This window comes from Canis lupus, chromosome 38 (assembly GCF_048164855.1).
Source record: "Canis lupus baileyi chromosome 38, mCanLup2.hap1, whole genome shotgun sequence".
NCBI lineage: Eukaryota > Metazoa > Chordata > Mammalia > Carnivora > Canidae > Canis > Canis lupus.
The window spans coordinates 1,943,244-1,966,590 of record NC_132875.1 but is presented as its reverse complement, the minus strand read 5'-3'; the positions used below and the strand labels follow the sequence as shown (position 1 = coordinate 1,966,590).

Sequence of the window (23,347 nt, the reverse complement as noted above, 5' to 3'; positions counted from 1 at the left end):
CATGTGAAGAAAAGGAATCTGGACAGACCTCACACCCTTCACAAAAACTAACTCAGATGGATCACAGACCTAAAAGTAAAACCCCAAACTATAAAACTCCTAAAAGATCACATAGGAGAAAACCTAGATGACTTTGGGTATGGCAGTGGCTTTTTATTTTATTTTTGACTTAATAAATTTTTATTTTCCAAATAAAGTTAGTGGGATCTGTTCATGCATATTCACTAGCAGCCAGGGCATCTCCGCCCTTGGTTTTTCTGGTGTAAGTTCTTTGAGCTCTGTGCTTTGAAACTAGTTCAATAAGAGTACTTCACTAAGGAGCTCCTGAAGAGAGCTGCTCCTCACATCTTTAGTCTCTCAGAGATAGAAGCTGAGAGTTGGGAACTTCCTCACAGAGTTCATCATATGTCACTTTGTCAGACAAGACCAAGTTATTGAGGTTGTCCCAGACTTTGCCTTTGGACCACTTCTTTTCTGGCTTTGCCCCCAGATTTGTTCACTTGGTCTTGGTCTTTTTTGGCCACCTCTCTGGCATCTTTCTTCTTGTCCTTGGGTGGCGTTGCGAAGCTCAGAGAGTGGCGGCCGCTCTGCAGCCTTGCTAAGATTAAGATGTCAGACAAAGAGTGGTGATGCCTTTTCAGATACAATACCAAAGACATGATTTGTGAAATAGTTGATAAGGTAGACTTTGTTAAAATGAAAACCTTCTGGTCTGTGAAAGAGAATTAGAGACAAGCCCCAGGTAAGGACTAAATACTTGGAGAAGACATAGCTGATAAAAGACTTGTTACCTCAACTATAAGAAGGACTCTTAAAACTCAACAGTAAGAAACCAGCCCAATTAAAAAATGGGTCAGAGACCTTAAGAGACATCTCACTAAAGGTATATACGTGGCAAGTAACTATATAAAGAGATATTGCACATCCTATGTTATCAGAAAAATGTATATTAAACAACAAGATACCACTCCAGAACACACCACCAAATGCCGGCAGGTATGTGGAGTCCCGGGAACTCCCGTTGACTGCTGGTGCGAATGCAAAGTGATGCAGTGCACTGGAGGACAGCTTGCTAGTTTCTCACAAAACTAAACATGCTGTTACCATATGGTCTAGCAGTCATGCTCCTTGGTATTTACCCAGAGGAGCTGCAAACCTGCATCCGCACAGACACCTGTACACAGATGTGGACAGCAGCTTTATTTATTCATTATTGCCAAAACTTGGAAACAGCTAAGGTGTCCCTGAGTAGGTGAATGGATAAACTGGTACATCTAGATAATGGAAGAGGATTCAGTGCTAAATAAGAAATGGGCTGTCATTGTCAGGATGTGAAAAGACATAGAACACGAAATGTAGATTACTAAGTTTAAAAAAGCCAGTCTGAAAAGGCTGTACACTATATGATTTCAGTCAGATGACATTCAGGAAAGGGCAAAAAAACTGGGGACACAATAGAAATACTAGTGGTTGTCAGGGTTGGGGTTGGAAGAGGAACAGGCACAGAGGATTTTTAGGGCAACGGAAATGTTCTGTAGGATAGCAGAATGATAACTGTGTGTCATACAATTGTTCAAACCTGTAGAAAGCATAATAGCAACGCTCAGGTAAACTGTGGACTTTGGCCGATTGCGATGTGTCCGCGTAGGTTTGTCCTTGGTAAAAGCTAACAAAAACCATTCTGGTGAGTGGTGTTGATAGTGGTGGAGGTGGTGCATGTGTGTGGGCAGAGAGTGTGTGGGAGATCTCTGCCACCCCTGCAGTTTTATTGTAAACCTAAAACTGCTAGAAAAAATAGTCTCTGACTTTAAAACATTTTTTTTTTTTTTTTTTAATGTCAAGGTCCTGTTCTGTGCTCAGAAAATAGGGGGAAAATTTGTATTCATCTTTGTATCAGCACGGTCTAGCACAGGAGCTGAGAAACTACACTGCCTGTTTTGTCTTTAAGATTTTATTTATTCGAGAGAGAGAGAGACAGACAGCAAGCTGGAACCAGGGGAGGGGCTGGGGGAGAGAGACAAGCAGACTCCCCCTGAGCGAGAAGCCTCTTGCTGGGCTCTATCCCAGGACCCTGAGATCATAACCTGAGCTGAAGTCAGATGCCTAACCAACTGAGGTAGGCAGGTGACCCTACACTGCCTGTTTTTTATAAATAAAGTTTTAGTGGAACACAGACAGGGCCATTCATTTACACATTATCCAAGGCTGCTTTCATGCTACAATGGCAGAGTTCAGTATTGTGACAGGGGCCAGATGGCCTGCCAACTTACATTATTTACTATCTTGCCATTTAAGAAGTTTGCCAACCCCTAGTCTAGTGTCATATCTAGAATATAGTAGATTCTTCTTAAATAGTTACGGAAGAAGGCGGAAGGAAGGTAAGGATTGCCTCATAAAGGGGAAGGGGAGAGAGCATCAGCTACTGAGGAACACCGAATGGTCCATACACCAAAATATCAAATACTTAAATATGTTTTACTAATTTGCTGACTTAGTTAGTTTATGATGGCTTAGTGACATTTAAGAGCTGTTAATTTAGACTTAGTTAAGAGGGAAAACATCTGATTATCAGATGGCTGTGTTTCCTGAGAAATAGTAATTGGTAGATAGTACAGTAGTATCCTCTTTTTTTTTTTTTTCGGGGTTCATTTAGCAAACATTTCCAGATAATTCTCTTAATGCAGGATATTAAGCAAGAAATTGTGGAGAATACTGACATGTGTTGATTGATTCATTTATTCATCCAGTGTTCACTGAGCAGTATCTCCTATGTGCTAGACATACAATTGATGAGACAGTCTCTGCCTTTAAGGAGCATTCTGGAGAAACAGGTATATAAGGATTGAAAATAATAAGTAAATGCCCAGGATTACTCAGCTACTAAGCACGGTTCATATTTGAACTCAAGTCAGACTCCTGAAACATGGGATAAACCATTTCTCCATGTTCTTTCTCACAGAGGAAATATTCGGAACGGATGGGAAATTAGTATTTCAGGTAGAGCGGACGGTATGTATAGAGTGACACGGTATGCTCAAGGAAGCATAGCTTTTTTGTTTTGTTTTTTTGACGTATAGAGTATTTGAGAAAGATGGAGAGTTATACAAAGGAGTTTGGACTTAGAAAATACACAGTCACTGAAGAGATTTTAAGCAGGGAATTTGCATGAAATGTTGCATTTTAGAATAATTCCGGCGACAGCGTGAGCAAGGAGGTCAGTTTGAAGGATACTACAAATAATCTAGGCAAAACCTCCCTCTAGGTTATAGTTTCCCTCTATAGAGTGCAGAGAACTTAAGACCAGACCTCCGGGGAACGTCAGCATTTAGGAGATAAAGACCGACAAGCTCATGAACACGATGAAGGGGATGGTTGGCCATCAAGGAAAGAAATGGTTTTAGGGAAGGACTAGTAAACAGTGTCAAGAGGAGAATGAGAAGCCTGAAGGGGACACTGTGTGTGGAGTCTGTGGGGCTACAGGTGACCTGAGCCGGGGAAGTGTCACCAGTGGGCTGCGGGCCAGACCTCGATGGGAATGGATTGAGAGGGGAATAGGAAGTGAGGAAATGAAAACACTGAACACAGGTTGCTCTTTTCAGTGATATGACTGCGAGAGGGAAGGACAGAAAAAACAGAGGGAGGGTTTTTAGGAAGTGGGCAGACAGGCCCGAGGAAGAGGTTGAGGAGTGGGCTAAGGAAAGCTGGTCCTCAGAGTGAAGGAAAGAGCGGCACTGGAGAGGAGGTGCAGAGATGGGAGGAAGCACACCCGGCCGTGTCTTGTGTGTCCTGTATGTCCAGCACTGACGCGATAGCCGGCTGGTGACATCTGTCCTAGATGCTGGAACGAATGGTCAGAGTTTGAATTGCAGAGATAAGGAAAGGTGACGGTGGTTGGATGGGAATGAAGGCCAGAAGAGCGAGTCTTGAGGAGATGCTGGCGGGGTTTGTAATCGTCACTGTGGGGAGTGCAAGAGAGAGCGGGCCGAGTTAGGGGCCAGGACAGGCTTGAGGATACACGGACTTGAGCATGGCCTCTGCGTGCAGCAGGAAAGCCTGTTGGGGGCTTTCAGTGGAAATAAACAGTAAGCAAGTAAAAGCTGAGAGGAGAGAGAAGCCACTTTAGACTGATGCGATTTAGGATTACCCCTTGAAAAGACGAGTGTGTGGCTCAGAGGCAGGATTCAGAAAGGGCTAGCAGAGGAGGACCTACGGGGAGGAGTGGGAGCCACAGACTTGGTTGGGCGGCGTCCTTTATCTGTCCTGACAGCCCGCCGACTGCTGGTCCTGCCACTGCTTTGCAACTCTTCAAGGGATCCCTTTGTGAGTTTTAACCTTTTGTTGTTTCCTACATTACAGGATTTACGACCAGAGGAAGATTGATGAGAACGAGAACAATGGAGTGCTCAAGAAATTCTGTCCTCATCACCTGGTAAGATTCACGAGGGGCCGCTGGTTCCCGGCTTTTCTAACTCAATCCCAAGGCTGTCCCCGAACTTGTTGGCATGGTGGGAGGAGCTTGGACTTTTGAGTCAGATCCTTGGATTTGAATCCCGGCTCCACCACTAGCCAGCTTTGTGATTTTGGGCAATGACTTCACCTGTTAGCCTAGATTTTCTTACTGACAAAGTGTAGGGCAAAGATAACTGCCTTGCCCCGTGATGGTAAGGCCGAATGAGATACGGAGTGTGTGTCAGCTGGCTAGCACACAGAAAACAACCAACAGGAAGCCCTCTCCCCTGACGTGGCCAAGTTTCACTGGTTGTACTCCTGTCTCTGTCTCTCTTTCTCTCTCTCTCTCTCTCTGGGAGAAGATAGAGGGGAGTTTGAAGGAAAACCTGTTTCCTGAAGGTGGTATAACAAGTGGGGGGGTGGGGCATCAGTCAGTATCTGCTCCTTATTGCAGGTGAACAGTGAGTCCAAAGCAAACATCACCTGTCTTGTGTACAGCCACGACGGCACAGGTACGTGAGCAGGGCCCAGCTCCTAGGCTGGCACGCCCCCTCTGTCTAGGGAGCTGCTGAGCCAGTGAGGCATGTGCCCTCCGGTGCTCACCGCTGTGCTCTGGCTCCTCGTGGAGCAGCTGGGGATAGTTGCTGACGGTGAGCACGCAGCGGGAGGATGCAGCCGATGACCCTTGGAGATGCCAGGCGCCTCTTGCAGAATGCTGCAGATGAGATTTGGCAGTGCCTGTCCTGAAGCCCAGGCTCCTTGCCTGAGCAGGTGCTTATGCCTTCGGCTCATTCTTGAGTTAGTGGGTGTGACTTCCTGAGCATTCTGCTACCCCTGGGTTGGCAGTGTGTTCTTCGGCTGCCCTGGACACCTGACTGCCTGCTGCTCCAACTGAGGGAGACGGGTGCTAGACCTGGGATTAGGAGGGGGCACCACTGGCAAGAGGCTGCGCCCCAGCCCCCCACCTCTGGCCCCAGCTCTCTTCAGCCTTTGCCTTCACGGCTGTGTGCTTGTTCTTGGCAGAGCTCCTGGCCAGCTACAATGACGAAGACATTTACCTCTTCAACTCCTCTCACAGCGATGGGGCCCAGTATGTGAAGAGATACAAGGGCCACAGGAATAATGCCACAGGTGAGCCTGTCTTCCCAGTTGCTGCCTGGTGGCTCAGAGAACTGCGGTAGCTCGTTCAGGCTGAAGGATCACAATTACCGGGCCCACGAGGGCGGCCCTCCCTCGGCCGGAGCTTTCGCGGGCCTGCTGTGCTCAAGCACCGAGGGCCCGACGCCCCTCTCACGGCAGAGGCGGGACTTGTCATTTGGGCATAAGGAGACTTGAGTGACGATATTTTACTTACGATTCAGGTAACTTCAGGCATCACGGGCTTGTTAGAGAGTCTGGGAAAGCCCTCCTCAGTCTGTGGTACTGAATTGCCTGGAGTCGTGGAGGGGGGAGCCTCTAGCTCGAGGGCCGAGGTGGCAGCGACTCTTTTGAATGGGGCCGAGGAGGCGGTGTGCTGCGGGTGCCTCCTCCCGTCTGCGGCGAGGGTGGGCCGGTGTGTGTTCCGCATGTGGTTCCTGAGCGCGGCTACAGCGTGGAGTTGCCTGCCGATCTTTTAAAAAAAATACTGAAGCCTGGCTTCTGTCCCCAGACATTGTGATTTAATTGGTGTGGGGTACAGCTTGAGAGAGGTTTCTAAAAGGCTCCCTGTGTGACTCTAATGTGCAGAAAGGTTGGGGTGGTCACTGCTCTTCGCGATCGCCACCGCTCCTAACAAGTGTCTGTCATAATTTTGACGTGGAGAGAGCAGTGACTTGCCCTTTTTCTTCTGAGCTGGTGAGGGGAGTGGGAGTACTGGTGCTTGGAGCTTAGTCCACGGGCAGACAGAAGCATGGGTACAGTCCCATGACCGCTGTGCACTGCACATAGCTGCTGGGGCCCCAGCTCCCCCTAGTAATTGCAGAGAGCGGAGCCTTGTCACTCAGACTCGCGGCAGCAAGCACAGTTCAGATGCTTCCTCCAGGCAGTAGTGGCATGTACCTCCGTCGTCCTCGGGCCAGCTGCCGGCCTGGAAGCAGTGACAAGGTACTAAGGAAGTATGCAAACCCAGGGTGATCCTGGGGTGTAGGACGGGGTGGCCTGGGAGTGGGCAGAGCAGGGGTGGTCAGGCTGGGACAAGGAGGGCAGTGGTGAGGCCGGAGGTGCTCCAGGGGGTGGAGACCAGTGAGCCTGACGCTGCTGCTGCTGGGGGTCTGCAGCCCCTCAGCCCTGGGGAGCTCTGCGGGGGAACAGAAATAGTCCCTGGGACTGTGTGATTCTTGTTCTCTCTCTTATACACACAGTCCCTTGATGTGTTTTGTGAAAATGAAAGGAATTCTTTGGCTCTTTTTTAGCTGGCTTAGAGTTTGTGAATAACTAAAGTCCCTCTGAGGTAAATATATACAGGCACAGGCCTGATGCCAACTCTTGTGTGGTTTCTTCCCTCGTTTATCATTTCAGTAAAAGGCGTCAATTTCTATGGCCCCAAGAGTGAGTTTGTGGTGAGCGGCAGTGACTGCGGGCACATCTTCCTTTGGGAGAAGTCCTCCTGCCAGATCGTTCAGTTCATGGAGGGGGACAAGGGAGGCGTGGTGAGTATGCCGTGCTCGGCTGCCTGGCTCCGTGCCCTCGCCGGCAAGGTAGGTTTTGGCAGGGCCACTGAACTTAGCGTGGCAACATGATGCCAGGTCTTAGGGGTCTAGCCAGCTAAATTAAAGGCAGTACTATAGTCTGGGGTACTGAGGTTTTGGTGAAATCCTTTCTTCCTCTTTCGGTCTTCTGCCCCTCTAACGTGTGGTTTATTGAGAAGAACCACCTCCGGCTTGACTAAGGGATCCCTAGGTGTGCCCCTTTCCTAGAGAAAACCATTGGAGTTGGGGGCGCTCCATCCTGCACTATGCAAAAGACGTCTCCATGCCTCATGCCTCATCCCTCATCCCTTAAGAGTAGCTAAGTAGTGATCTTGACTACATCCTGGGTCAGTGGATACAAGCTAGAAGGAGCTAATAGGGACAGCACAAATACAGAAAAAAAAAATTTTTTTTTTTTAATGATGACTGAGCAGCCTGCTATGCAGCCCATGATCACATCACAATCTGTCTCTCCTTGGAGTTCTGGACTGCCTTCCCAGAGGGAGGGCAGAGAGGAAGCATGAGGATCCTGAATGGGGGGTGAAGTGTGGTCAGCTTCCAAGATGGATCTAGCTAAGCATATATTTTTTTCTGTTTTGAGCCCCAGTATCAGGAAGGGAGTTGAGTGGCTTCCTATGGTAAGGGTTTTGGGCTGCAGAAGATCTGAAGAGAGGCAGTGTGGGAGACTGCCTTGTACCAATTCCCCGAGGCAGTCTGGTTAAGGGCCTCGAAGGGGAGTGGCTGAGACAGCTTGGTTTCTCTTCCGTTTCATTCCATCTAAGCTTTGGGCGGTTGCAGAGAGCCCAGCCACCTCGTCATGAGGCTTGTCCCGAGAGTGCTGGTATAATTTAAAATGGGTCCTTGCCGTCAGGCTCCCTTTTTTTGTGTGTCTCTTCCCCTCGTGGGAAGTTATTTCAGATTTTTTCTGGTTTTGTCTAAATTTGGGGGACCTGGGGCCAGTACACATCCAAGGCTTCTGTGGCCTAAATGTATGTGGAGAGGCGTTTAGATCATGAAAGCTTGTCTCACTGTTGCCTGCCTCACGTCCTGCTCTTTGCCATAAGCCCTCTTCCATCATCTGCAACGAACATACGAAAACCTCGGAGTCTTCATGAGGATTCTGCAGTAGGCGTGGAGTCCGAAGGAAGTCAGGAGGGGCCAGTGAATCCTTTCTAGATCATAAACTGTCTTGCGTCCCATTCCAGAGACGCAGGGCTGAATGCCCTCCCCCAGGCCAGCACTTGTCCGTTCTCCCAGACTACTCTGCAGGCCACTGTGCTTTCACCACAGCCAGTATCAGAGTTGGATGACTAATCCCGGTGCTCAACGGGGAGGGCACCTGCCTGGGACAGGTGGGCCTCAAGCCTGGATTCAGTGGTCACAAGTCACAAGAGTGAGAGTTCCCAACAAGAGATACAGAGACTGCACCCCGAGACAAGGTTCCCAGCTTCTGCGTGCCCCTGGGTGACTTGATGATCTGTGTGTCCTCACTTGGCCTCTGTTTTTTGGTCCTGACTTCCCTGTAGTGTGTCTCCAGGCACCAGCCTCAAAAGCACATTCATAGCAGCTCATCATAAAGCAGAATATTAGAACCAGAGGGGATCTTAGAAATTCCCCTCTCCTTGCCCAGGTCTCTTGCCTCTGGTTTTGGCTCAAACTCTAGTCCTTTGTTTGTTCCCATTCAGGGACGGGTGGGGGGGCATGATGTCAGAGGACAGTCCTTAGTGTCCCGAAGCACTCGACCGCTTCCCATCCCTGCATCCCCCAGGCCAGTCCTTCTAAGGCTGGAGCTCTGCTCCAGCGTGTCACTGACAGGGTAAGGCAGGCCTGGCCCAGAAGCTCTCCGTCGGCTCCCCCTGCGGCTCCAACCCGGGTACCGTGCGCTACTGACTTCCCCGCGCCCTTGACTTTGTCTTTAGTCGTAAATTCCAAGGAGTTTCTCCTCTGTGCTTTTTGATTTACTGACGTGCTTGAGCAGAGCTAGATCAGAGTAGAAGGGTAGCAAAGGCTTATTATTATCTGGAGGTGGATGAATGAGTTCAGGGTTGTATGTGTGAGTTATCATGTATCTTTTGATCATATTCTCAGGCAGTGGAGTTCCTGTCTAATGCTGCCTTGAGCTGCAGATGCCGGAAACTTCCACACTACCTCAGAGAGCCCCAGTATAAACTTTGCAGTGAGCAGACATGAGGAGTGAGAGAAGGAAAAGAGGAGAGATGGGGTTTCTGCTTTATTCTTAGGCTCAGGCTTAGCTTCAGTTTTTTCTGGAGCATTTCTATTTACTTGTAAAGCGGGAGAACAAAGAAATTGGAAGTCTGTGGGTCAGTTTTATTTTCCATGCTGGCCCCGGTTTCCCCCCAGCTGCTCCCTCTGCGCGTGCAGGCCAGGCAGAGAGGAGTTGGTCCAGAGAGAAGTAAAAGATAAAAGAGGCTTTTTGCCAGGGGTGGTTTTCTTGGCCTACGGGGCAGCTGCAGGGCTGGATGGGATTGGGATGGGATGGGGGGGGGTGGTGAGGAGGGCGAGGACCACACCCTCTTCCTTCCGGGTGCCTTTCCTATCCATTCCTCATCTGACTAAAAGCCTGAAAATGCTTCAGCAGCTGGATCTGGGACCAGCTCTTCCAGTGGCCATGGGAGCGCCCAGCCCGGCCCTGCCCTGCCCGGCCCGGCCCGGCCCTGCCCTGCCCTGCCCTGCCCTGCCTGGCCCTGCCTGGCCCTTTGGAAGGCTGATGTTTTCAAGTCAGACAGCAGGGGGCATGGGTGCCTCCAGACAGAAGGAAGCTGCCTAAGCCAGAAGGCCTGCCTGTCTGCCCAAGTACATTTCTCCTGCCCAGTGACTGTACCCGGAGGTGGTGGACATTGAAACCATGGGTGCTCCGGGACACTGTCTTCCTGCACTGTGCCTGTCGGGCTTCCAGGGCCACTGCAGGGTGCTGTCCCCTGGGGCGCGCAGGGTTCTCAAGCAGACTAGAGCTCCAGCACCTCATCACCCCCCAGCCTGTGCCACCCTCCAGTTCAAGTAAACAGTGCCAAGGGAATGTAATCATCCCTGGACTCTTTTCTGGGGGTTCAGCAGCAGCTGTTGCTTTCTTCATTTTTAAAACTTTATTTGCCATTTGGTGAAAGCCACTGAGAGGTTTTTCTTTTTCCAGCCATGGGCAAGTTGGAGCTGTGGAATCCGGAGTGGATGAGGTCATCTGGACCTCACTGCCTTTTTGTGAAGCCAGCAGTAAGCTTGGCCAGTCACCCGCCCACCCCTAGGGCTGTGTCTAGGGTGAGGCCACCCCTGCCTATACTTAGGAAATGAGCGATGGGCCTGGTCTTCTACCCAGTCTGTGTCCAGTGTTTCTTCCACCCCCAGGGCCCTTGGCCCACACTCATGATGGTTGGGCCTGCCTTCCCAGCAGCTGCTTCAGCTCTGATTGAGGAATATGTTTGGCTCAAGGTGAGTAGTGGTTTTTAAGCCCCGTTTGCATACACCCCCTGAGCCTGTGCTTTCCTTTCCTTCTCACCAGGTGAACTGTCTCGAGCCCCACCCTCACCTGCCAGTGCTGGCAACCAGTGGCCTTGACCATGACGTCAAGATCTGGGCGCCCACAGCTGAAACTTCCACTGAACTGACAGGGCTGAAGGACGTGAGTAGCTGACTGCCCATGTCCACGTTACATTTTGAGTCTTCGTTGTCATGGGAAGGAATAACTGCTGCTCAGTTCTTTAAAGGCACTGATTGCCCCTTGGGGAGTGGTCCCAGCGCGGGGGCTCGGCGGGGGCTGCGGGGTGCCTCTAGTAAACGGTGGAGCGGTTGGGGTGTCTTTAGAAGAACCATTCTGGTTTAGAGCTTCCCAGTCTTCTCTGTGGATAAACGTGGTGCATCCTTCCCTGATCTCATTCAGCACCTCAGCTTAACGGATCCTAAAGGAAGTTTTCAGTGGGATAGAATGCCAGTCTTTTCTGGTCAGGTCCAGGGTTCTTACTCCTTGCTCATGCCCACTCCCACCACCCATTTTTGTTCCAGGTGATTAAGAAGAACAAGCGGGAGCGGGATGAAGATAGCTTGCACCACACCGACCTGTTTGATAGCCACATGCTCTGGTTCCTCATGCATCACCTGAGACAGAGACGCCACCACCGGGTAAGCGGGTGGGGGAGGTGAGCTCCCAGGGCGGTGACGCTCTGGAGGGGAGAGTGTTCCAGTGCCCACTTCCTCACCACCTTAAAAGGGATCCGGTGGCTTGGGTTGGGTGTCCTCTGCATGGTCCCCCATCCCCGTCAGAGCCCTGGTGTGGCAGAATGGGTGGTGTCTGCTTTCCGTTCCCCGTCGCCGTGCATGAGAGTGCTGTCTCCACGGGGACGGAGGTGTGAGGGTGGGGAAAGAGTTGAGGAGGAATGTGGGGGAAGGGGTGGCCGCCTTTTTTCCCTTAGGGGGGAAGAAGAGGTTTAGGACAGGGGTTGGCGAACTCTGGCAACTTTTGTAAATAAAGTTTTATTAGACACAATCCTACCCATTCGTTTACATTGTCAGTGGCTGCTTTCATGCTGCAAGAGCAGAGCTGAGTAGTTGCAGCAGAGCAGCGGCCCAGGACTCTGAACGACTCCTCATCTGGCCCCTTCAGAAGCATTCTGCTGACCCCTGGCCTAGAGCATCCGAATTAGAGTTAAGACCTAACAGGCTTGTCCTGGTTCAGGGAAATTACTAACAAGCCTTTCCCATTCTACAGCGCTGGCGAGAACCTGGGGTTGGGGCCACAGATGCGGACTCCGACGAGTCTCCCAGCTCCTCCGACACCTCGGACGAGGAGGAGGGCCCCGACCGGGTGCAGTGCATGCCGTCCTGAGGCCTCGTACCCAGGAAGGGCGGGCTGGGGCTGCCAACCCGATCCTGCCTGGGCAGCCCTTTCCTGTCCCAGGCCCTTACATTCAGCAGACACGCACTTTGGACTTTTTGCTTTAGATGAAAAAGACAGACATCCCAGGAGAAAGACCAGAGGGGGAGTGAACCTGCGGAGTAGCTCGGAGTGGGAGCAGGCCCCGGGGTGGGCTGCATGGAGAGGCACAGAGGGCTCAGCAGAAATGGCCTCTCCCCAAAGCCTTGTTTTTTGGGAGGGGGGAGCCTATTTTGTTAACTGGTTTGGGGTAGGGAATGGGGTTTCCTTTTCTTTAATCTCCCTGTTTCTCGGGTGGGGGGTGGGGGTGACTGGCTGTTCAGGACCCATGGGCCACAGTGGGGGCGGTACAAGTGCCACTCTCTCTTTGGTTTAGGTTTTTGGCCTTTTTCTTCTTTATTTTTTAAAAGTCTGTGACAGTTGCATTGTTTTTTTTCCCCCCTGAACAACCCCAACCCTGGATCCTGTTTTTTCCGGGAGGTCCTTAGAGCCCCTAACCATCCCACACTCTTCACTTTCCTTTCCACCCGCTCGTCCTCTGTACTTCCCACAGTGTTTCACATTTGATGAGGTGTCCTTCCCGCTCTTCTCTCCGTCGTCCCGTCACCCCAACTAGGCCTGGTGAGGGAGGCTGGGGGAGAGGGGAAGGGGGGCAGAGGCGGAGGAGGAATCCGAAGGACGTGTTACCTCTTCTGTTAATGTTAAGAAAAAGTTGTTTGGTGGCAGCGATCTCCTTGCCCTGTCACTGTTAGAGGCCTAATTTTATATCTATAAATATATTAAAAAGCAAGTCAAACTTGGATGTATCACGTTAAAATTATTGTCCGTTTAAATACCTATATATCCTCTATGACTGCAATAAAGGGACGAGAGCGGATCGTGAGTTCACGGTCACACCGGGGTCAGCCCGCCCTCTGTACGCGGCCCTTGGAGGTCGGGGCAAGCCCCTTGGGCTTTCGGAGGCTCTAGAATGGAAGGGTCCTCAGCTCTGCCCTGCCCTGCTTCCTGCCACAGCTTCGGGGCTGGGAAAACCGGAAACTCCTTTCAGTCCTTTGCCTCGGGTCTCCCACCTCTCCTCCCGGTGGTGTTCCGGGGCGGTCTCAGGGCCTCTGGTCCGCAGAGGCCGGCGTCTCTCGCGCCTGACTGAACTGACTGCAGGCGGTCTCTCCCGCTGTGTGCGGCGGGGACACGGGGACACACGCCCTCGGCGGCAGCTGCTTGATTCTTGAAGCCCCCACCTCACCGCAGCAGCTCCTCTCCTGGTGGAAGAGCGAAGTAGAGAAGGCCCTCCTGGGTCGGCCGCTGGAGCTTGTCCGCCTCTGACATCTTGCGATTGAGGGACACGTCGTTGGAGGATGAAGATGGCTGGGGCTTGGACGCCCGTCCCGTCACCGGTCACGGATACGGAAGTCCTAGTTGAATTCTTGCCCTATTGCTTGTGCTGCTATTTCTTTGCCCCCCCACCAGAAACTCTGCACCCTGGGGCAGCCCGATTCTACTAGAATAAGCCAGGGAGGAAGGGAACAGTGAAAGGATGGAATTCCAGACACTCCTTCCTTCTGCCCCTTTCTTAGCCACGGTCAGACCAGCTGTGAGCTGCTGCACTTGCCCCGAGGTAGGGGCTGTGTGGTGACTGAGTGGTCTGTGTTCCTGTTGCTGGGGGGGCGACGGAGTGGCCTGAAAACCACGCATTCTGGACTTTGTTGTGTATTTTCTCTCAGTAAAGCTTTTTTTTTCTTCTTCTTTCTGACTGCTGTTGTGTGTGTGATGTGTGGCCCTCTCACCCAAGATGGGCTGGTGTGGTTCCTGCCGGCCTCGGTGCCTGGCCCTGGCCTTCCTAGGGCCTGAGGTGTGGTGTGCGGGGCCGTGTCTCCAGGCTCGGGGCTGCGGGGGGCTACGTAGGGGCCGGGGGAGGGGAAGGACACCACGAGGGGGGTTTTCCTGGCCTCTGTTCCAGGCTAGTGAGGGAGCGGAATTAAGTATCACCCCCCCCCCCCCCCCCAGTCATCCAGAGGCTCCAAAAACCTTCACAGAAAATCTAGAAGCAGTCAGGTACAGTACAGTCAATCACCTTTATTCCAGGGTTAGAACAAGGCCGTGCACACTGCAGACAGGAGCACAGGATGGGGACAATCTCACAGCCGTACAGGGTGGGAGGGCAGGTTAGTCTTTTTAGGTTATTTTTGCCTTACAGAGAAATTTCTAGACTCTGCTGGAAATGACCCTGTCTCCCTTCTCCCATCTCCCCCCTCCTCTCCTCAGAGAAGGCTCCTATTCCTTCCTCCTCTTCCCCCTCTCGCTCTCGCTCGCTCTCACGCACATTCTCACATCACGTAATCCTGACCGGAAGGACAGTCGTGCTCAGCTCCCCCCTCCCAATTCTACAAGTGCCTCTCGGTCCTGGAGGGAGAAGCAGACAGGGCTGGGGCATCTCGGGGAGGTCCTTTAAGGCAAAACTGTGGAGTACTCCAGGTGTCCGTGTTAAGGCAGGTGTCCGCAGCAGTGGCCAGAGGGGACGGCTGGGCTGGGCTGGGCTGGGCTGGGCGTGCAGGCTGCTCCGCGGCCCGTCGGCTTCCTCCCTCCCCGGCAGCCGGTCCTCCCCCCGCTTGGGCCTGCTCCCTCAGCTGAAAAGCTCGGAACTGCGCTCGCTCCAGCCTGTGGAGGTGGCACGTGGACGCGGTCTCCCGTGTGGACTCCGCAGCGACTCGCCGGCAGTCCTCTGGCTGTGGCCTCCCCCCAGCCCCGCCCGGGCCTAGACAAGAAGGTATGCTCGACACCACGAGAGGGCAGGCATGGCAGTGCGGGTTTAATATACATATATGTCGGTATATATGTACACACAGTTAGCACGGTCAGGGCGGGGGGGCGTCGGCACAGGACGAGGCCGGGGTCCGGGGACTGGCTGGGTGGCATTCACGAGCCCGACGCGCCAGGGGGTTGAGGGAGACGGGCCAGCAGGTCCCCTCCTGGACTGAACTGGGGGTCAGTGCGGAGGAAGAGGCCCTAATTAGCTTCTTCCTGTCTTTCCAGCTGGGGGTGCTGTAGACCCCAGAGAGGGCAGGTGGCCTGTAGTCCCCACGCTGGGACCCTGTGGCTGGGGCAGGGGTGGAGTGAAGACCTCAGGGGCTCACTGCTCAGCCTCCCTAGGTCTGGAGTCCGTGTGTGCAACAGTCTGAGTAGGAATAAAGGGGTGGCAAGGAGGACCCTCTCTGCCCGCGCCCCCGAGTCGGGGTCGGTGGGGCTGCTCCCAGCATGGGCCCTTGGGGGGGTAGCGTCTACCGCTCGGTGCTCCGCAAAGTTGGTACTGAGGGGCCAGGAAAGGATCCCGTGGTGCTCTCATTAGATCCCTGGCTTGTACCCATCCTAGGCCCGCGGGACGGGAGCAAAAAGGGACCTGCTGGGGCCCAGGCCCTCCGGCCTGAAGACCGTCTAGAAAAGCTCCCTCAGCCGATCCAGCACGGGGTACAGGCGCAAACTCGGCTTTCCTTTCCCACTTCTGGGGAGGGGGGAGGTTGGGTGACCACCTTCCCTCCCGCTGCTTTTCATTAAATGCGCCCACCTCGCCCGTGCTTTACCCGCAGCTCGGCTCCTCAGTAGGAAAATACAGGTTCTTTCTGCTCCCACACTTTAGCCGTGGAAGGAAAGGGCAGTAGGAGGAATGTACCCATTTCTATTTGCATAGAAATAGCCCCCACCTCCCCCTAAAGTGGGGAAACGAAGCCCCCCCCAGCCCGACCCCCATCCCCTCACAAGGAGGAGGAACTAGATGAGCTAGACATAGAGACAGACAGCCAGAGCGTGCGCACACGCACACACACGCGCACAATAAGGGGGTTAGGACCGGGTTAGTAAGTGGGTAGACTGGGGGGGTTGCCCGTGCCCCTCCCCTGGAGGCTGGGGGAAGGGAGTGGTCCAGTGAAGGTCCAACCTTCCTCCTCTCCTCCCCCTCGCTCAGGCTTTCTTCGGTGGCGGAGCCAATTTGATGATCTCCTCCTCAGAGGGCTGCCGGATAATGTCTGGGGGCAGAAAGGCACGTGTGTGGGACGGAAGGCGACAGCAGGCAGGCCCACCCGTCCGCTTGTGTTGGCCCCAAATCCGCAAGCTCCAGGGATCGCCGTGGGGGTGGGGGGACAGGGGTGCGTGTGACGGGCACGGGCTCCTACCTTTGTACTTCTTGGCACTGGGGATCCGGGTGAGCTTGGTGTCCAGCTCATCCTCCTCCGAGATCTTCAGGACGCGGGTTCTGTAGTCCACCACCATGGTGAGGAGGTCGGGGCGGCGGGAGATCTCAAAGATGTGCTCGATGTACGAGAGGTTATCTGGGGGGGGCGGGGGACAGGGTCAGCCGCGTGGGGCCCGCGGGGCCGGGAGGCCAGGCCCGCAGCGGCTCGGACGAGGGCTGCAGGCTGAGCAGCAGGGACGACAGGGAGCTGGCCTTGCCGTGGCCGTGGCCCTGCCCGCCTTGACCCAGCCAGGGCCCCACTCTGGCCTCCACGGCGCCCCCGTCCCCTGCCCCCGAGCCCTCGCGGCTCACCCCGCTCCGTAGGCCCCCCAGAGCCCCTCGGCCGCAGCACGGCCCACCCTACCCTAGCCGCTCCCAGGTCGCCTGGGCCCCGGGCGAACAAAGCAGGCGGCCTCATCCTCCAGACACCCCAACGCTCCCGCCTCTGGAGCACCCCCGGGGTCCACTGGCCTTTCGGGGCCTCCTCACCCGCAGCTCCCTCGCCCCCGCCCTCCCCGGAGCCCGGCTCTGAAAGTGCCAGAGCGGTTCTACTTCTGACACTTGTGGCTTGGCTCGGGCGCTCGCTCCGGCTCTGCCCTCCCTGCGCCCGCGGCAGGGGCAGCAGGTGCATGGGGGCGGGGGGGGGGGGTCGTGGGCCCCGTGGCTCGGCCCCCGCCCACCTTTGTCCAGCTTGTTGTGGCTCTCCAGGAAGCTGAACCAGGCGCTGCCGGTCGTGATCTCCTCGCTCTTCTCGCTGGGGATGTCCTCCTTGCAGGCCGACTTGAGCTGCTCCAGGTCCTCCAGGGTGATGTTGTTGGTCAGGTCCTGCAGGAGGGTCCCGTACTCGGCCATGACTGGTCGGAGGAACAAAGGGAGGCGCTGAGCTCGAGGTGCCCGGCGGCGGACTCGCTGGCACCTCCCACCAGCACCTCCACTCTGCGGGGGGGGGGGGGGGGGGGGGGGAGGGCCCAGGCCGTTGGGAGAAGCCAGGGAGAAGCAGGGGGCCGGGCTGCGGCCTCGAGGGACCAGTCACACCTCCTTACCCCCATCTTTTTTCCTCATTCCCCCCAAGAGTAACCCTGGCAACAGCTCCCCTGACTGAGGAGGCGGTTACCATAGCAACCTGCTCCAGACTTTCTCACCCGCAGCCTCCGAGCCCCCCCATCGCCCCACCCACCCGCAACCCCTCCCCCTGTCAAAAAAAAGGAAAGAAAAAAATACTCCAAAACAACCACGAGGGAGAGGCTGGCCGGGCTGGGGCCCCTTACGGGGCAGGGGGCTGGGGCGCTGGGGGCGCCTGTGTTCCAGCCTCCACGTTTCCCCAGCAGCGAGGGGGACCCTCACTTCACCTCCCCACCACCCCATGGTGACTCACTTTGGACGGATGCCCGGGGGCTTGGTCTAACGGTCCTCCCGGGATTCAGTGCTGGGGCCGGGGTGGGCGGGGAGGGGGTGGTGGGGGCCACCCCAGCCTTGAGGAGCCCGTGCCTCCCGTGCCGGCCGCCGGGCCTCCGCGCCGCCCCCTCCGCCAGCCTTTGTGCTGTGCCCGCAGCCCCCGCGCCCAGGAATACCAAGCGGCCGCCTCTGGCCCCCTGCCCGGTTCCCAGGCCGCTGGGTGGCAGGGGAAGGGGTTCCGACACGGCTGTGCCCCACGACGGCCTCCGCGGGGGGCTGGGCGGGCCTTCCTCCAGGCCTTCCCCCTTGCCTCGTCCAAGGCCTTCAGTTGGAAAGGGAGGGAACGTTCGAGGCCCTCCCTGCCCTGGCCAGGCACAAAGTGTGACTGAGACAGGAAGAAGGAGGGTCGGACCTTTGCAGGTGCTCCCCGGGTGGGATAAGACGTGAAGCCCCTCGTGGGAAGTTTAAAGGGGCTTTGATCCCCCCACAATGAGGATGTATTTCTTTTATAATCAGAAAAATAAAGCGTTTTAAAAAGTAAATTACATCACAGCTCTGGCGTGACGGAGGGCCAGGGCAAGGAGCGGGAGGACCGCATCCTTGGACCGCCCCAGTCACCCCGGCAAGGGGATGGGAATGCAGCACATAGCAGGCGGCGTGTGGCGTAGACGCAGAGAAACTGAGGCAGAGAGGCGGCGGCCCAGGGGTGCCCATTCCCAGCCCCCTCGGTGGGCCAGAACGAACCAGCCTCTCTGGGTGGCAGGCACCGCGACGCAGACACACGATGAGCCGGGCGGCAGGACCCCCACGAGAAACAGGCGCTCACAGGTGCAAGGGGACAGAAGGGCCCAGCGGTGGCCCTGCCAGGCGGGGCCGGGAACAATGCTCGCCGACTGTCAGCACCAGGAACCGTCTCGCCTTGAAATCTAGGTCACAGCGGCAGCTCTGGAGCCCAGCCCCCACCCACTGATAATCCCGGGACAGGAAGGGGGTGATCGGGAGGGGTCCAGACGCGCGGAGTCAGCGGGGGTGGGGCCCCCCAAAGGAAGGGGTGGCTCGGGAGGCGGCAGCGTGCCCCCCACAGGGAGACCCTGGGACCAAGCCCTCAGGGGAAAGCAGGACAGCGCTGAGGAGCATCCTGTCCCGTTTTCTCGTGGAAGAAGAGGCTGTAACTAGATCCCGAGGAAGGAAAGTGTGTGCGAATCTCTGGAAAGAGTTAAGGCTCCGGGCTCCGATCCTACAGCACAGACTTCCAGGGGAGGTGGGCGGGCTGGGCTCAGGGTGGTGAGCAAGCCACCCACGGCACCCACAGCCGGGGGCGCGGGCAGCAGCGGACTCCAGGAGGCCCCAGGAGCGGGGTGGGGGGGGCGCACGGGGGTGGGACCCTGCAGTGGATGTGGGGCCCGGCGGGGGGGGGCACAGGTGCGGGGGAGGGGTGCATGGTCAGGGCACGGATGTGCACGTGTCAGCCCCGGGCGTGCGTGTGTGTGAAGAGCGTGAGGAAGGTCTGCAGGCACAGGCCCACGTCCAGAGGGGAGGGGACGGCGGAGGAGACCCTGCGGAATGGAGGCAGGCCTGGGAACGGCCAGGAGGCGGCAAAGGACAGACCCTGGGGGGCGGCCCGGGACTCAGCGGCTGCCATGGCAACCTCGGTTCTGGGTGCCCCCCAGCGCTCAGGACAATGACACCACTGGACGGGAGGGGGCGGGGAGTGGTGAGTGAGGAGGGCCGGCCGCGGGGAGGGGGCGGGGAGGCGGCTGGCGGCCGCAGGGCCACTGCCGGTCCCCTGGGGAATCCTGGGGTGCAGGGAGGTGCACCTCCTCACGCGGCCCTCAGGTCGCACTGCCCAGCGCTCGTCCCGGCTGGTGCGACCGCGGCGGGCTGCGCCCGGGCCGGTCACCGTCACCTTCCTCCCGGCGAGTCCCCTCCCCTCCCGGGATCACCCGGCAGCCTGGGCGGAGGCCCTTCTTGGGACAGGATACCGGGCAGGAACCGGCCCGGCCGCTGCCAGGAAGTCCGTCCCCTTCCCTCCAGATCATTCTGCGCTCCGCTCCCTGCTTCCTCGCACCTACCTTCCTTCCTTCCTTCCTTCCTTCCGCCGCCCCCCAGCTGCCCAGGTGGAGCCCCACGGACGTGGGACCCGCTGGGGATGCAGGGGAGGAGGGGCAGGGATCTGCTTGCTGGTCCTCGGGCGGGAGCCAGAGCGGGCCGGCTGGGGCTCGGGGAGCGCTGGGGGCGGCGGGCCAAGGGGACACCACCGCGGGGGGCGCAGCACCCCGAGAAGGCCGGGCGTCCCGACAGCACTTCTGGATCATCCCTAGCGGTGCCTTCCAAACCCCCAGTCGACTTGGGAAGAAAGCCCGAGGCTCAGGAGCCACCGCCCCCCTGCTGGCTACCTGTGGCCTGCGGGCGGGGGCGGGTGGACCAGGTGGCCTGGGTGGCGGGTGGGGGTGTGTCCCAGGAGCCTGGAGGGAGGCCCCAGCCTGGGGGAGGGGCGGCAGGCAAGGAGGGGGGCCCATGGGGCCCACTTCAGTTTCCACCTGGGCCCCTCGTTCGCCCCTCATTATCCTGAGTGTCACACGCCGTGGACCTCTGGCCGTAGCTTCCGTTCAGCCTCACCCTGTGACAAAAGCGGGGGGCTCTAAGACTCAGCCGCCAGAGGGGAGATGGGTCCTGGGGCCTCGAACGGTTCAGCGTGGCCTGAGAGCAAGAGGCTTAGCCCTGGGCACGGACACTGGGCCGAGCCTGTGGGATTGACCCAGGTGGGGGCATGGAGTGTGCGATGGGGGGGGGGCTGCCTCCTGGTGTGGGGGGACGGGGGAGGGGGGAGGGGAGGGCCTCGCCTGCTGCTGTGTCTCCTCCCTGTCTCTCCCCTGCATCCAGCTCCTCCCCCCCTCCTCTCCCTCCGGTGGGCTTCCATCCCATGTCACGTGGTGCTGGCCCTGAATACTGAGGACTTGGGGGGGGGGCCTGTGCCCCAGTGTCCGTGTCTGAACACTCGGGGCCCCTACCCCAACACCCATCAGGAAGGAGTGAGATTCCCAGCTGTACAGGGATCATCACTGTGGTGGGGAGGAGCCTGAGCGGGTTGGCTGTGCCCAGGTGGTGCTGAGGGTCTGCCTAGGAGGCATGGCCTCGGCCTTCCCCAAGGGTGCTGGGGTGGGCACCCAGGGAGGGCACCCAGGGCAGTGCGGCCGAGCAAGCAGGCCGCGGGGGCTCTGGCGGCCTCGGGGGCTCTGGCACCGTCCCCGACGCGGCGCTTGGCCACAAAGGGAAGAGCAGCTACAGCTAATCGCTCTGACGGCCCGGGGGCCACTCACCCAGACACAAAACCCACAGATTCAGCCGTTTCCCAGCGCGAGCTCCGGGGCGCGCCCTCCCCCCGCCGCCCGCCGCCGGCCGCGTCCCCGTCCCTCGCGCACATTCCCCTCGTTCTCTCCCCCCGACTCGGGCTCCATCCTCGGCTGACTCATGCTCCTTCTCTCTCTCCCGCCCCCTCCTCCGGCCTTCCGCCGCCCCGGGGCGCAGACAGCGGCCGCTCCGGGGCCCCGGGCGCCCGGCGGGCCCAGCACAGCGCCCTGCGCGGCCCCGGGCCCCGGACCGCAGCCCCGGATCCCGGATCCCGCCCCGGATCGCAGCCCCGGATCCCGCCCGGGGGCACCGCAGGACCCGCCCCCCGCCCGTCCCGCAGCGGGTCGCCCGGGGCCGGGCACATGGAGGCCGTGGGGGAGGGGGTGCGTAGCGCGGGGACCGCTGTGATTTGCTGCGTGCGAAGCGGTGTGTGCACGAGTCACATGGGCGTGTGTCGGCGCGTGCCGCGGGCTCCCGTAGGTGTGTGTCCGGTCGGCTCCCGCCCCGCCCGCGCCCCGGGCCCGGTGCCCCGACCCCGGCCCCGACCCCCGCTCCCCGGCCCCCACCCCCGCCCCCCGGCCCCCCGGCCCCCCGGCCCCCGCCCTCACCGCCTCGGGCTGGGCGCTCAGGGCGCGGTCTCCGGCGTCCCGGTCCTGGGCAGCGTCCGGAGCCTCCGCTCGGCTCCCGCCGCTCCTGCCGCCGCCGCCGCCGCCGCTTCCGCCCGCCGAGCCCGAGCCCGAGCCCGAGCCCCAGCCCCGCGCGCGCCCCGCCCGGCCGGCCGGTGACGTCACTGGGGCGGGGCTTGTGGGGCGGGGCCTGCGCGGCGGGGCGGGGCCTGCGGGGGGCGGGGCCTGCGGGGGCGGGGGGGAGCGGACCCCGCTGCGGGCCTCGTCCTCTCCGTCCTCGCGCGCGGGCACCGGGGGAGGCGACGGCGGAGGCCGAGGCCCCGGATCCCCCGAGCGGCCGCGGCAGCGCGGCGGCGGCCCCCTCCCCTCCACCTGGGCCCTCCCCCGGGGTGATGCCCGCGTGTCCCTCTCACCTTCCCCAGATGTCCCGCCCGCCGGCCTCCCCCCACCATGATGTAATTTGATTTTCTGGGAGGAAAAGAGCAGCAGTGAGCTCAGCGTGCAAATATAGACGCCGCCGTGCAAAGCCACGCTCAGCTCGGCCTCCCCTCTGCCGGCGGCCGCGCTCTCACTTCCTCTCCGCCTCGGGGACTTTCCTCCCAGTCTCGGCCACACTGAAACAGGGAAGGAACACGGGGGGCGGGGGGCAGCAGTCTGCGCCCCACCTGCAGCCGGAGGGCTGTTGCCTCAACTCCGGCCGTGGGGCCCTGGGAAGAGGCCTGTGCCACCTCCAGCTGGGGAGCCCCCCGTCCTGGTCTACAGGCCTCCTGCCTCCTCCCTGCCCCCCATCACCACCCTCTGCTAGCAGGGCGTCCCCGTGCCCTGGCTGTGTGTCTCCTGCGCTGTGTCCTGGGACCGCAAGCCATTTCTCTGAGCCATCGGTGAGACCCAGAGACCCAAAGGGACGCCTGTACAGGGGCTGGGGCTTTGCACTGGCTCTGCCCCTCCCCGGGGGGCAGGGTATGCCCCCAACGCCCAGCGCCCTCGCCAGGAGGGTGCACATGCTGCTGCCCCCCCCCCCCCATGCAGGGCTCTCCCCAGACGCAGAAATCCTGAGTGTCAGGAGTGGCGCAGATGGGTGCTCGGGACCCAGCCGCAGATGGGCAGGGGCCCTGCCCTGAGCTGTGGGGGCTGCCGGCTGCCTATGGTTGGCCCAGGGCCCACTCGGCGTATTAGACGCAGGACTGAATGGTGGCAGGAGCCCTCCACCCCCTCCAGGGGCGCTTCCTGGGTTTGTCCAGGACAGTGACGTGGCTCCTGAACTTAGCCGTCCTGTAGTCTCAGCGACACCTCTGTACCTGGCCCGTAACTGTCACGTCTGTGAATTCTGGGCAATCAGTGCCTTGGTTCCCCCCCCACCCCCCCACCCCCCGACGGCGTCCCACTCCCTTACCCGGACGCCAGCCTGGGCTGTGCTGGGGGCCGTAGGGAGCCTTCCTGCCCAGAACCTCAGCCGCCCAGGCCCAGGGGCAGGGTGGGGGACCGCGTGGACAGAACTCTGTGCCTCCTCTGCAGGGCGGGCCCTACTGGTGGCCTCTGGCCGTGAGGGCCAGGGGCCCCCTTCCCTCCCTCTGCCCACCTGCCCATCAGTGCCCTTCCTCCTGGCTCCCAGGACGAGACCCAAGCTCCACACACCCCGTGACGCCCGCCCATCCTCGTGGGGCCCACTTGCGGGTCTCCTCTTGTCCCGCTCATCTCTTCTGTGCCCCCAGTATGACACCCACATCCTGCAGGTGCTTCTGATGCTCTCCACTGA

At 58.4% G+C, this 23,347-nt stretch overlaps 2 protein-coding genes and 1 pseudogene across 7 annotated transcripts in view; 1 reads left to right on the top strand and 2 right to left on the bottom strand.

Annotated features, from left to right (window-relative positions):
- Nucleotides 1–13,740, top strand: part of DCAF8 (DDB1 and CUL4 associated factor 8) — a 42,111-nt gene extending 28,371 nt beyond the window's left edge. For all 5 annotated transcript variants that reach the window (XM_072814453.1, XM_072814456.1, XM_072814452.1 and 2 more), the window contains 7 exons: nt 4,357–4,429; nt 4,904–4,961; nt 5,473–5,580; nt 6,946–7,076; nt 10,630–10,749; nt 11,130–11,246; nt 11,833–13,740. In XM_072814453.1, coding sequence (XP_072670554.1) covers nt 4,357–4,429; nt 4,904–4,961; nt 5,473–5,580; nt 6,946–7,076; nt 10,630–10,749; nt 11,130–11,246; nt 11,833–11,949 — 724 coding nt within the window. In that variant the 3' untranslated portion in view covers nt 11,950–13,740. The remainder of the gene's footprint in view (nt 1–4,356; nt 4,430–4,903; nt 4,962–5,472; nt 5,581–6,945; nt 7,077–10,629; nt 10,750–11,129; nt 11,247–11,832) is intronic.
- On the bottom strand, nt 151–868 carry LOC140626701 (small ribosomal subunit protein eS25-like; annotated as a pseudogene).
- Nucleotides 13,741–14,050: 310 nt separating the features above from the next.
- On the bottom strand, nt 14,051–21,735 carry PEA15 (proliferation and apoptosis adaptor protein 15). Of its 2 annotated transcripts, none has more exons than XM_072814457.1 (4): nt 21,574–21,735; nt 16,900–17,073; nt 16,161–16,316; nt 14,051–16,013 (listed from the first exon to the last, which is right to left on the bottom strand). In XM_072814457.1, the coding sequence occupies exons 2-4, from the start codon at nt 17,069–17,071 to the stop codon at nt 15,949–15,951; spliced, it is 393 nt and encodes a 130-aa protein (XP_072670558.1). In that variant the 5' UTR covers nt 17,072–17,073; nt 21,574–21,735; the 3' UTR covers nt 14,051–15,948. The 2 variants fall into 2 exon arrangements, with proteins under 2 accessions (XP_072670558.1, XP_072670559.1); XM_072814458.1 differs by lacking the exon at nt 21,574–21,735 and adding an exon at nt 20,935–21,016.
- Between the last annotated feature and the right edge of the window lie 1,612 nt (nt 21,736–23,347).

Bases quoted from the DNA above. Each gene is read 5' to 3' on its own strand.
- PEA15 (XM_072814457.1), bottom strand. From the start codon at position 17,071: ATGGCCGAGTACGGGACCCTCCTGCAGGACCTGACCAACAACATCACC. The intron at 16,317-16,899 runs GTGGGCGGGGGC...CGCCCCCCCCAG, and splicing joins CCACAACAAGCTGGACAAAG to ATAACCTCTCGTACATCGAG. The intron at 16,014-16,160 runs GTAGGAGCCCGT...TTCTGCCCCCAG, and splicing joins CAGTGCCAAGAAGTACAAAG to ACATTATCCGGCAGCCCTCT.